Source organism: Electrophorus electricus, chromosome 8 (assembly GCF_041902795.1).
Source record: "Electrophorus electricus isolate QZ-2024a chromosome 8, ASM4190279v1, whole genome shotgun sequence".
NCBI classification, from domain to species: Eukaryota; Metazoa; Chordata; class Actinopteri; order Gymnotiformes; family Gymnotidae; genus Electrophorus; species Electrophorus electricus.
In genome coordinates, this window is record NC_137504.1 from 32469749 (window position 1) to 32483217 (window position 13469).

Genomic DNA, 13469 nt, shown 5'->3' on the forward strand with positions numbered 1-13469 from the left:
AGAATTTGTGGAGTGACATCAAAAATTCTGTTTTTGTTGCAAAACCCAAGAATGCAGAAGAACTGGGGAATGTAGTCCAGTCAGCTTGGGCAGGAACATGTTTTCAGGTGTCAGATGTTAGTTGACTCCATGCCACACAGATGTAAAGCAGTTATCAGAAATAAAGGTTATAAACTAAATATTATTTCAGTGATCAACAGAAAAGCTAAATCTGTAAGCAACTTTCAGTTTATACTGTAAATATTCGAGTTTGTAAATCAAAATGAAGACATCTTTGACAAATTTAACTTTTAAGTAAGGCCAGAAATTAAACTGGTTGTCTTGTTGCCCACACCCTATTTAAATTCCAGTTTCTATTTTTCTCTTCCAGTAATCACAGCCACACAAGCATAGTGCCTGGGTAACCTGATTCAGTAGCTTTCCATTTATGACAGTGATGTGCATGTAATTCCCAAAAAATGATTTAAACCTGTTGGAGATGTATCCAAGTTCAAATCAGTGTTTTCACTTTTATGTTATGGAAATATATACCTTGCTTTTTATCCTTAAAAAGATATGACCTAATGAGTGTTAATAAGATCTCACATGGTTTATGAGCATAGACATGAACCACAAAACACACAGAAGTGAGCAGATCCTGTGTTAATGAGCACAATCCAGCCACAAAAGGGCAAACAATGAACTCAAAGCATATATGCTTTTGTCATCAAGCAATAAAATGTATCAAATATTTTAGATTTTGTTCTGTGATCAAGCATATGTCTTATAATGGTTTGGATGAATGTAATACTTATAACATATAACCTACAAAGGCACTAGTGTGACTTTTGAGACTGAGGCTACTCAAGTCTGCATAAGCAACAACTGTTTTGTAAACAAACTCAAACTTTATTTACAACATTAAGTTAGTTAGTCATGTAACTCAACCTTTTCAATTTATTGCAAATGTGAACATGTCACGCTGTTACAGAACTGTAAAACTGGACACATGGAAGAGACAATTTTTTAAAGTCTTAAGAACACTTAGCTGAGAGAAAAACTCTCATACTTAAATCCAACCAGATAATTTTAAAAACACAGCTTCAGTTCAAGACATCCATATTACTGTGAACAATTTTTAAAGTAACATTATCCCATAATAAAAGAATAGTAATAGGAAGACAAGCCAACATAGCACAGTCAATTACCATCTACTGTGTAAATAAGTTCTAAATATGAGAAACATTGAGTATTGTAGCTATCAACATACTGTATACTTCATACTACATATTATCAACAGTATAGAATGCTGCAATGCAATTAAACTTTAAGTGAGTTTACATGATTCATAACTCTTAATACTCAATTTGCATGAATCGACAAGCACACATCATGGTGCAATCATTAATTTGTCAAACTAACATTTCATTTATATATATATATATATATATATATATATATATATATATATATATATATATATATATATATATATATATTTGGAACTGCACTGTACCAAAAACATGGATTCAAAGAGCCAGCTATTCATAAGTCACAAACCAACCAATACCATCAACTTGTGGTGTGGTACTTGTGGTGTGGTACTTATGCTATTATTAGTATAATACTACAGTATAACAAGGGGTATTGGAGAAGCCAAACTATGTTTCGTATTTAGCAATTTATTTGGTTGCAAAGTTGTAAAAGGAGAAAATGTGAGCCTCCATTTCAAAAGGATCTGAAATCAGAGAGAAATTGACTGTTTATTTGGAAAAAATTGGACTGTCCGAGCCAAACCTCCTGAGAAAACTCTGATTTACAGTAGCCATTTTCAATTTGAAATTTTGAAAATTGTACTCAGACACACAGAGGTTTAACCAAAAAGATGGGTTTTGCCAAACCTAGCTCTTCTCATTATTATTTATTTTGACTTCAAGGATTCTTTCATGGTAATTACAGTTCTTTTTACATGACATTTTTAAAACATAGTGTTCTTAATTTCCTTAATATTGCAAAGTTCCACTCAATATTTAGTTGTAATACCATTGTGGTAATACTGTAAATAAATATGGTCATACCACTAGAAGGCGTCATAGACAGACTAAAAATATAATATGTGAGCATTTAAGTTGGCGTTTCCCAAATCCTGGCCTTGGTGACCCCATGCAATGCACATTTCTATACCTCTCTTGATCTCGACATGCCTAAATCAACCTGGTCGTAAATTAGCAAGTCCTGTATCTGTTAAAAACAGAAGCGAAGGGGAAACAAGTGCTGTGCGCAGAGCCGCGTCAACCCACCTTAACTTGTTCGTTGCTCAATAGGGAATGTGATCATTGTACACTATTCTATCATGGACCATGGCGTTAGCGTTTATACTTTCCACTGACAAGGTGCAAAATGCATGTCCAATACTTATAGCAACATTGTTTATATACATTTGTGGAAGTTTTAACTAACTGTAGTGAACCTGATAGTAAAGCTTAAGTATTAGGTTCTTACTAATGTAGTGTGGCCAGGAGGACACCAAACTGTAACCTACAGTTGTAACCTGTAACCTAAAAATTTATTTAATAACAGGTACAAGACAACTCATCCCCAATGCCATTCGTCCATACGCACGAACAAAGGGAGAGAACAGGAAAGCATATATACACGATGATTAAGGGACGAAACAAGACGCAGGTGAAGCGGTTAACACTACTAACCCGAGGCAGGAAAACATGTGGGGGGAATGTAAACACAAGGTACGTGGTGACACGCTAACAATCACGTGGGCGAGGGCGTGGAGAAGCGGCCTGTTACATTAGCGACTGTTCTCATTCGGGACTTTTGGGGCTTTTTCGGACGTACGGTGGTTTCCGTGACACCTATTAGATCTGTTCTAATTTTAGAAATACTTTTAAATCCGATTTAGGATTAGTCTGTGTCTTGGAAATTGGTTTTATGTAGCATCCCTGTAGCCTAAATCGGGGTTGGGGATACTGGTTTTATAGTGTTGTATACACTCATACATTCATCAGAAACATCTACTTTTGCATAAACGTTTGCATGCGTTTACGAGTGCATACAGTGTAAAATTATATTAAACGCATCCACTGGACATCTGCCCTTTGGACAAAAAAGGCCAAATAAAAGTTGACACTTAAAAGATACAGGCCTCTGATAGTCAGCTGATGTCAGAGTACAGTTGTGGCACCAAGAGTGATCTGAGAAATAGTCTGCATGCAGTCAGCTTTATTAAAGGAGACCCATTCACTGTTCAAAGTGGCATATTCCCTAACAAAAACTAGTCCTTTCAAAATGTGGCCATGAAGCTCACCAGGTAAAGGAGTTAAGTAGCAGCTGGTTATGGGTCTGATTCTTAGGGAGCTCATGTACCATCATACTCGTAAATAGGTAAAGCACTGGATTAGAGTGGCTGCCAAACCCCCAAAAGTGTAAACAATTCAGGCTACATTTGCTCAAAAAAAAAAAAAAAGTAATTAATTTAAAAAAAATTCAGCATTTGAACAATTTTATAATCCTGCTGCAGTACTACCAAAAACATGGGAAAGATTTTGTGATGTGCAGCAGTGCCTTACCTAAAGAGCTAAAGTCCAGGTCAGTCTGACTCCCTCAGATATCTAAAAGAACAGTAAATGTTTTAATGAAGACCCTTACCAAAGCAGTATGGTCAGAGGCCTAAAGTGGCCATCGCTAGTCTGATCTTGCTTTGTTTTTCTCCTCTCCCCTTAAGCCATTTTGGAGTGTTGTTATCCCATTCACATTGTGGTTAAACTCTTTGCTGAGCATGTATTTATGTTAATGTCAATAAAAGGCAATTGGAGTTTGTAATAAAACGTGTACACAGCTCAGACTGCAGGGGGCAGTCTGATCCATTTAGACAAATGACAAATTGAAAAGGATGATTCATACATGAAATAAAGATCAAAAATAATTTCTTCTAATTTTATTTGACTGTCTATATCAAATCCTTTGTTACTTGTATAAGTTAGAACTGACAAACATACAGAAGAGTCTGCAAAGGTTTAATAAAAAATTATACAAATGAAAGCAACAATTTTCCTTTTCATTTCAAACTGACATTTCAGACTGTAAATAAGCCTCAACACTAATCTTCTGTGGCTTACTTTAGAATGTTTTTATTGTATTTTTTGTACATTTTCAAAAAATGAAGAATTTACAAAAGTGCACTTGATTGACAGAGCTTGAATTGAATATAAAAAACAGAAGAAATGGACAGATTTGCATTGTGTGTATGAGCGAGAGAGAGAGCAAGAGAGAGAGCGAGACTGGCCCAATTCCCCTTTGGTACTTTGCCTTCACTACGAGTGACGCTCACTCTCAGAAAAACTAAAAGTGTGCTCGGTTAGTCAGGCTTGGCCTGTCTGTCAAACAGGAAACATCAAAAGGTACTCTCTTTTCTGTGCATTCTGTATTGGTAGTGTCTGTTAAACTGTACCGATAAACCATGGGATATGAAAGTAGTAATCAGGTTCCATGAATGAACATCAATGCCCGATGCTTCATCGGGGCTTTGTGGAAAGCAGGGCCAACACTAATAGCTTTGAGACACTATGACATGGTGAAGATCTGTGAGTGGGGGTATGTGGGGGATGAATCTGGGTCCCGATCTTTAGATGAGCAGGTGCTTCCAGCATGTAACACTGGGTTACATGCTGCTACGATCTTGGTTGGCTAAGTATTCTGTAAAGCTGAATGATGAGCAATTGGACTTCACCATCTCCACTATTAATGTCTATTGCCTTCAGGAATAGATCCAAGGCTTGTTTCTTCTTGCCCTCTGCCAGACAGCGTTTCCCAGAATGCACCAGTGCCTCGTATGTTTCCTCTGGCTCCTGAGGGACTTCTACAGTGCTCTCAGATGGGCTGACCAATTGCAAACAGGTTTCTGGAGTGGGTACTGGTGCAAACTGTTCCATGGCTTCACTGGAGTCTAGTTCCACATTGCCTGTCGATTCCTCAAAAGCACTCTGCTCTTCCTCTCCTTCTTCACTTTCATGCTCCTCACAAGTCACTTCCTCACCCGTGTTCTCTGAACTCAGCATCTCTCCATTGACCTCTTCCTCTTCAACCGATTCATCAACAGATGTTCCATTGGCATTTGATGCCTGGCTAAGACACATCCCTCCAGAGCTACAGCACCCTTCTTCCTTCTCCTCTTCAACTGATTCATCAACAGATGTTCCATTGGCCTCTGATGTCTGGCTAAGCTCTGCCCCATCAGAACTGCAGTCCTCTTCCTCTTCTATCTCTTCTTCTTCCAAGTCCTCCAGCAGAGACTCCACAAACGAGCGACGTGCTGCTACCGAAGTATTCATACTGTGCCTTCGGGGGGCGCTGCTGGTCAAAATGGATTTGGGTGTGGAGGAACTCCTAAAGCTACTAGCCAACGGGCTGCTCGCTAAACACGGCTTCTCTGCCTCCTCTTCCTTCAGCTCATCCTCCTTGCTGTCATAGATGACTTGGGCCCTTTTCTTCCTGCTGCCCAAGCACAGGAGAGAGTCGTCTGCTGACATGGACACGACGGAATGCGTCATCACAGGAGAGCCACAGGGGCTGGTGTTCTCCAGCTTAGCAGCCTCGTTCAGCTCACTGCCACTTACTTCCATCTGCAGCAGGAAGCCTTCCTCGTCCATAGACGACTTCTCCTCACCCTCCTCAAACATGTCTGCACTGTCGTCTAACTGCAGGTTAAAGTTGCCCTGGAAAGGCTCTACCTCCACAGATGCTACTGATGAATCTAGCTCCGCCCCAAGCAGGGCTTTGGATGAATCTAACTGGCCAAGGAGGGAGAAGTGCTGGGGGAGGAGCTGAGCTTTTATGCTAGTGGTCAGCACCATGGAGCTTTCTCCACTCTCTGGATAGAGGTTCTTCGGATCAGGGTGCTGCTCCTTCAGGTCCTGGCTGCAGGATTCTGCCAGCAGGGCCACATTGTCTCCCACCGCTAGCACGCGCCCGCTGATTCTTGAGCTCTCTGCAGCTGCATTCTCCTCCACCAGCCGGGAGGACAGCTCTATTGCCCCAGCAGACAGCACAGACTCATCCCTGCCTTCCGTTCCCCCATCCTCGGGGGCCATCTCAGACTCACCATCGTGATATCTACACCCGCCGATTCTTGAGCTCTCTGCAGCTGCATTCTCTTCCACCGGCCGGGAAGACAGCTCTATTGTCCCAGCAGACAGCATAGACTCATCCCTGCCTTCCGTTCCCCCATCCTCGGGGACCATCTCAGACTCACCATCGTGATATCTACACCCACTGATTCTTGAGCTCTCTGCAGCTGCATTCTCCTCCACCGGCTGGGAGGACAGCTCTATTACTCCAGCAGACAGAACAGACTCATTCCTGGTTTCCATTCCCCCGCCCTCGGCAACAATCTCCACACTACCGTCACGATGCAGCACCTCCACGTCCTGCTCACTCTCGCTCTGAGTGGGGTCGTCAGACCTGGACTGCGTCAGATCCACCGTGGGTGGGGGACTTTGGGGAGTGGATGGTGCCCTACGCGCTCTCACGTCAGCCTCATCTCCATCACGGTTCCGGGCAAGCCATGCAGGCTCTGTGTCATGTGCAATGCTCTCCAGTAGCTGCCCATGTAGCTCTGACTCGGCCCGCACCAGCTCCTGGGCCTTCTGCACGCGCGTCTCGATGTAGCGATGCAACTCTGCATCCTGCGGTGCATCCACCCCGGCCTCCCTGGAGAACAGCAAGTCGTGGTCGGAGATGCCGAACATCTCCATGGTGTGCAGGCAGGCGATGTGGCGGTCCAAAGCGGGGTCCGAGTGGCGGTGCTGCCCATGCATAGACTGCAGCTGCTGCTGTGTGGAGGAGCTGCGTGTGTCCTCCAGGATGAACAGCTCCTTCAGCTCCTGTTTGCTGAAATAACGGAAAGGGTTCTTCTTGTCGCCTGTTGTCTGGCAGATCAGAGAGTCTTTAAACACCTGCAAGAGTGACAAGATGCGACATAATGGATCACACTTATTTTAAAGACAAAGCTTAAAAGACCTAAAAAAAAAAAATGCTTAATGGAAGAAGTTACAGTGATGAACAGTAAACCTTCTATGTAACTACAGAGGCAATGCAGAGGTAATGATTGTGCAGTATTTACTCACTCACTCTCTCTCTCTCTCTCTCTCTCTCTCTCTCTCACTCTGGATTACATCTTTACAATTAAAGATGGTGCAGACTACTTTTGACTAAACTATGCTGTAATATGATTATTTTTACAGAATTAATCAGTGGCTATAAAATATCCAACCACTAAACATAAGTGTTCACACCATAGCCTGCATTTTCCAGTAAAGTAACAATTTCAAGCCAGTACTTTGTCACACAATATGAATTCAATTAATCAAAGCGGGCTTTGCTCAGTGTAAATATTCATAAACACAACATTACATTTGCCTCTTTATACTGATCATCATGGGATGTGAGACTTGTTTAACCATTTGAGATTCAATTTGCACCCCATTTACCTGCCGGCGGTAAATTTTCTCCTCAACAGTTCCACAGGTGATGAGCCGATAGATGACAACATTGTCCGTTTGGCCGATTCGATAAGCGCGGTCCACCGCTTGGGCATCAGTCGCCGGGTTCCAGCTGGGGTCAAAGATCACGACCCTATTAGCAGCCGTCAGAGTGAGGCCGACCCCGCCGACCTGCGTGGTGAGGAGAAAAATGGAGTAGCGCCTGTCTGTCTGGAACAGAGTGATGCGCTTCTCCCTCTCGGACAGCTGGGTGACCGTACCATCCACGCGGAGCAGCTGGAAGCTCCTGTTATGCAGCACGCGCTCCATGATGTCCAGCATCTTCCTGGACTGCGAGAAGACGAGCGTGCGGTGCCCGTCCTCCCTCAACCGCTCCAGCAGAGACACCAGGAAGCGCAGCTTCCCAGACTCCTCCACCAGAGTCTCGTCCGGCACGTGGTCGATGCGGCTGGCTGCCGACTCGCTCTGCTCCTCCTCTTCAAGGGCAGGGTTAGCGGCAGAGCCCTTCTCCAGGCCCAGCTGAGTGACTGCTCGAGTGGAGAGCAGCCTGGGGTGGTCACAGAGCTTCTTCAGCACTGTGAGCTCAGCCAGTGGTGAGCGCGTTGTTGTCAGCAGCTGTTTAATGTGATCCAGGGAGATGAACTGGTTGTAGATGTCCTCCTGGATTGGGCTCAGGTAGGTCCACACTATCAAATCGTTCTTGCGTGTCAGGGACGGCATCTTGGCGGTCTCACCTGCATTCAGGCATTTGTCCTCCTCTTCATCGCCTGCCCTCTTCATCACCCGTTTCCTGCTCTGCACCTCAGCCTTGGTCCTCCTCAGGAAGTAGGGTTTGATGAGCTCCATCAGGTTCTGGGAGATCTTCAGGCCAAGCGCCTTCTCCCCAGGTGTGGCGTCTTTCTCCCGGGCCCGCGTGATCGGGTTCTCGTACTGAGCCTTGAACGTCTTGGCAGTGCCCAGCAGTGAGCCCTTGCAGGTGAAGTCAAAGAGCGCCCACATCTCACGCAGGTTGTTCTGCACAGGCGTGCCGGTGAGCAGCAGGCGGTGCCGGGCCGGAATGGCGTGGGCGCACTTTGACGTCTTGGTGGACGAAGTCTTGATCTTGTGCCCTTCGTCCAGGATGACATAGTCCCAAATGAACTCCTGTCTGGCAGATGATGCCAGCTGTTGCCAGTTGTTGATGAGCATCTGGTAGGTGGTGATGACCACGCCCCCTTTGCGCTGGACCCGCTCCAGTTTTCGGTTGCGCTCTGCTATACTGGTACCATGGAACTCCTTAACCCGCATGCCTGGCGTCCACTTGCTAAACTCCTGCACCCAGTTCTTGATCAAGGAGGTGGGCATGACCAGCAGCGTGTGAATGGCCAGCCCAGTGTCATACATGCCTGACAAGAAGAAGATCACCTGGATGGTCTTACCCAGTCCCATGTCATCAGCCAAGATCCCCCCTTTGCGCCTGTCGCGATGCAGGCTGTAGAGGAAGGTCACGCCCTCCTTCTGATGCTCATACAGTTTATCGTACAGGCCTTTATATAGCATCAAGCCGCTGTTGTTTACATTCACAAAGGCTTCGTCTTCTGGGGACGCTGCAAGGTCCTGGATGGCCTCCTGTAGGCGCTGTATTCGGTTCTGCAGCTTGGCGCTGGGCTGGATCTCGAAGGCCAGGCGGAAGAGTTCCAGAGAGCGCTCCAACTCGCCCCGCTGGGCAGCCTCCTTCCCCTCCTGCCTGTACCTGAGCGCACGCATGCATGCACAAATGCACATACATACACACAAATGCAAGCATACATTAGACAACTTTCACATTGTTAGTGATGCTGCTGCTGAATTCAAATATCTGTATAACACAAGGAACTAACACTAGTGACATGCAATGAATGTAATGCTTTGACTGTAAAGTGTGTTAGGCCAACACCTCAAAAACAAAACCCTAATGACAACTACCATGCATGTTGTGCTTTGACTGTAAACTGATGTTCTCCTAACTTCAAAACACATACCTGTAGTATTTTTCCAGGTTGTCTGCATTAATGTTGAGGGACCTACACAAGAAGCAATACAGCATTACATCATGCCCACTTTTCCACTCTGAGTCAGTGAATAACAAGAATAATAATTTTACTCGTTATCTATTTCACCTATCCATTGTAGCAAATCGAACAACTTATGTTTCAAACACTTCAAATGCAGACTAAAGACCCATATATTTGTAGAATATTTAAATGACCACTGATCCTATGTTGACTGAGACTAGTACTTATTGTGGAGTATTGTTTATTACACTGATGTTGACTAACAAACTCTAGTACCTCTTTATTGCACTTATTGTTGTGTGAGATTATGCATTTTGTACTTCTAGGCATCAGCAGTGATCCCTGTATTTCTACAGTATTCTAGTTCATTGGTATATTGGACTTAAACCTAATCTACTGGCTAGGACGTGTTCTATGAGCAAACGGCAAAACACTTTTGTAAGTCCCTCTGGATACGAGCGTCTGCTAAATTCCGTAAATATAAATGTTTCAGTTGTCTACCCCACTTTCGCTCTCTCCGTTCCTTTCATTTCTGAGGTCCTGTTGTTGGTTTCATTTTAATCAGGTATTTTTTTTTCAAAACCACTTTTGCTTTTGAGACCAGAGATGCCGGGTGAGGGGCGAAAACAGAAAACCACAGAAGCAGCACTCATCATGAAAATGTAGTCTTGCGTTATTCATTTCTATACTGGCACACAGCATTAAAATTAGGTAGCCAGGTTCATCATTACAGTCCGACGCCAGTCGAGTAAAACGTACACTCGACGCCAGCAGTCGTAGCTAGAAATCAACTTACCCAAGTTTCAATATCCAACTTCTGGAGACAACAATCACTAGCTAGCTAGCTACCTTTTTTGTTGAAACCATAAATAACAAGCAAGCAGCGAAGTTAGCGCATCAAATGCGATCATTTTCAACAAGCTTGACTAAACAGCAACTCGGCATTTGCCTTCATTCTGCCCAACACGCCTATGCTAGGTTAGCCAAGACAGCTTAGCTAGTCTAAATACTCGTGACTCGACATCAGAAACGGAGAACGAGCTAACTACTTATCTCTAACTACATCTCCTACAAGTAAACAACTTTATTAATCACTTACTGATCAAACTTCTCCGACAATAAGTCCATATTTACTGTCAAACACACCGAACGTCCAAAGGCAACGCTCGAGCCGAGGTAAACACGGGCAAAGCGCTTAAACTAGTTTGGGGGTTTTTTCCCGCCATGATGCTGACCAATCAGTGACAAGGCTGACCAGCGGCTCTTTTTCTTATTCGCTGGCGGCGAACACTCACACCGCGCTACTACCCACTATCGAGACGCGAGAGTTTCGGAGCCTTCAACATGGTGGAGAAAGAATATTAATCTGCAGGGGAAGTGTTTGAAGGGCAAAGGTGAAAAAACAAAAAGGAAGCATTAAAAAAGGCATCTACTGCACGACACGTGGCCACACGTGATGCATCATGTATAGTTTTCATTCTTCATTAGTTTATCATTATGTTATTAGGTAATACTATTAAATTATAATCGTTTCTCTATGTTAAAAACACGAGGGGAATTAAAACCTTTAAAATATGTATTTCACAAACACCTCCAAAGTAAAACACAGAGGGGAACTATTAACATTTGTTTCACACACACACACACACACACACACACACACACACACACACACACACACACACACACACACACACACATACACACACACACACACACACACACACACACACACACAGATGTGATGATGTTAAAAAGAAAGCTATGATTAGGGAGCTTATACTCAGGAAAGAGAGCTGGTGGGAATAGCAGAATTGTGTTTCTGTCAGTGACCTCACTGTGATCAACCTCAATATCCCCCTCAATTGACAGTAGCAGAAGATCAAAGAAACTTCTTTCCCCACATTGGTTTCTGACATGAGGTTTGATCAACTTTCGTTTAAAGAATTATCACTCTCCTAAAGCAGCTGTCACTGGGACTGTAGCATATGTTTCGAGGAGCATAGTCAGATTCCATGTTGTTGTCTTTAAGGCACCTTAGCACAGCTTTGACCTTTCTGGATGTGAGAGCACATGATGAGTGGAATACCTTCGGTATTCAGTGACATAATTTTCATCTTTCATATCATAAAACTGGCACATGTCTCTGACAGATAGGGCATCTCTGTCAGTTGTCATGCTCATATCGTTATCTGAGGTGGTAAGGCAGTGAAGATGTGATAGGCTTGATCTAGTTGGTGTGTCATCCTGCCCCTTGAATCTCCAGTGTGGCTCCTGGGAGAATATGTCAAGAAAGGCAGAGAACACCTTTTCCTGGTAGTGCTCCTCTAAGCCTTGGGCTTGGCTATCCTCTGTATCAAACAGGGAGCTGTACTTGTACCTTTGAGGTACCTTCCTGTGTTATGCTTGTCCAGGTATTTCATCTGGACCCTCAGTGCCTATTGCCTCTGCTTGTCCTTTTGCTTCTGAAAAAATTACCTTGAACTCTTCATCCTTCCTTATTGCTTTCATTCATTGCATGACACCCTCCACAATGGTGTAGGATGCACCATCATCATACACCATCAGATCAAAGGTCTTTGCTCAGAAGTGAAGCAGATGCAATGGCAGTCTCATTGACAATGGGTGTGGCAATGTCCATGCACAGAATACATTTATAATCTATGCTACACAAGAGCATCCAGGCATCACCTCATATAGGGTCTGGTGGGTCATGCTCAGCCATGTTCTGGAGTAGCTTCATCATGGCAGAAAGAACCTTCAGGGATCTCAGTGTATCATTTCTGCATGCCCACTGAGTGTTAGACAGCCTTTTAAATTCACAGTCTTGGTCACGGTATATGGACAGTTTTGGAGATCTGTATAGACTCTCAACTAAACTGAAAAAAGAACAAAACACTGTGTTGACTTGGCACTCTACACCAAAAGAAGGTTGAGAACAGAGGGGAAAAAAAAAGAATTTACCACCAAAAATTAGCAAAAAAGTTATTTTTAATATTGTAATATTTTTACATTTTGTAAAATATAATATTTTTACATTTTGTAAAAATATAATGTGCAGTTCACATTAAGAATCAGATTGCTTTGTAGTCCTTAAATGAACCAGTTTATTCTCCATAGAGCAGGTCTTCCACATGGAGGTGACCATGTTTAAAATAAATTTAAGACTGTGAAACATCTCTGAAACAACCAGGTTACTAGATGTCAGTATAATGGCTGTTCCATAACTTGAACAAGAATCATGTTATGAGCAGCATCTTATAAATGGCTTGGAAGTGAGTGCTGGTTAACGTGTAGCGTAAATGGGACACCTTTTAGTCACTATTTCATATTTCTCCCAAATAACATATGGAAATAAGAACAGCTTTCCTGGGAATTTGGCTATATTAAAATACAATGTATGTTAACACAGAGTAGGAGAGAAGCAACCAGATGTGAAAGGCTGACACCATCTGACACTAGGCAGCAGGCAAATATGACAATGATGTCATAGATATGCTAATTAGCACATGGCATCATCTAGAGACAATTAGTGACATTTAAAGCAGGCTTTAGTACTTGGCAAAAAGTCATGCATGGTATGTGTGACCGAACAGACTCGTGTCAGGTTAGGCTGGTTCTGGGTTCATGTTCTTCTAGCTCTGCCAGATTATAACCTGTCATAAACAGCTCATATATAGACAAATCTCTCTCTTGTCAATTAAACAGCATATGAAAGCTAAAGTGTATGCAGATGTATGTAAATGTGTTATAACCTGTGATAGTATACTGCACATCATTCACATCATATGTTCTGCATGCCAGTAAAAATTAAAACTCCATCAGAGTTTTGCACACACACACACACACACACACACACACACACACACACACACACACACACACACACACACACACACACACAAACACACACACACACACACACACACACACATAACCACAC

General features: G+C 43.3%; 1 protein-coding gene across 4 annotated transcripts; it reads right to left on the reverse strand.

Moving 5' to 3' along the window:
• Positions 1–3903: 3903 nt before the first annotated feature.
• LOC145659106 (DNA excision repair protein ERCC-6-like) lies at positions 3904–10755 on the reverse strand. Of its 4 annotated transcripts, none has more exons than XM_081720106.1 (4): positions 10626–10755; positions 9494–9535; positions 7482–9225; positions 3904–6947 (listed from the first exon to the last, which is right to left on the reverse strand). In XM_081720106.1, exons 1-4 carry the CDS (start codon positions 10652–10654, stop codon positions 4665–4667), a joined length of 4098 nt encoding a protein of 1365 aa, XP_081576232.1. In that variant the 5' UTR covers positions 10655–10755; the 3' UTR covers positions 3904–4664. The 4 variants fall into 4 exon arrangements, with proteins under 4 accessions (XP_081576232.1, XP_081576235.1, XP_081576236.1 ...); XM_081720109.1 differs by lacking the exon at positions 10626–10755 and adding an exon at positions 10323–10604; XM_081720110.1 differs by lacking the exon at positions 10626–10755 and adding an exon at positions 9803–10304.
• Between the last annotated feature and the right edge of the window lie 2714 nt (positions 10756–13469).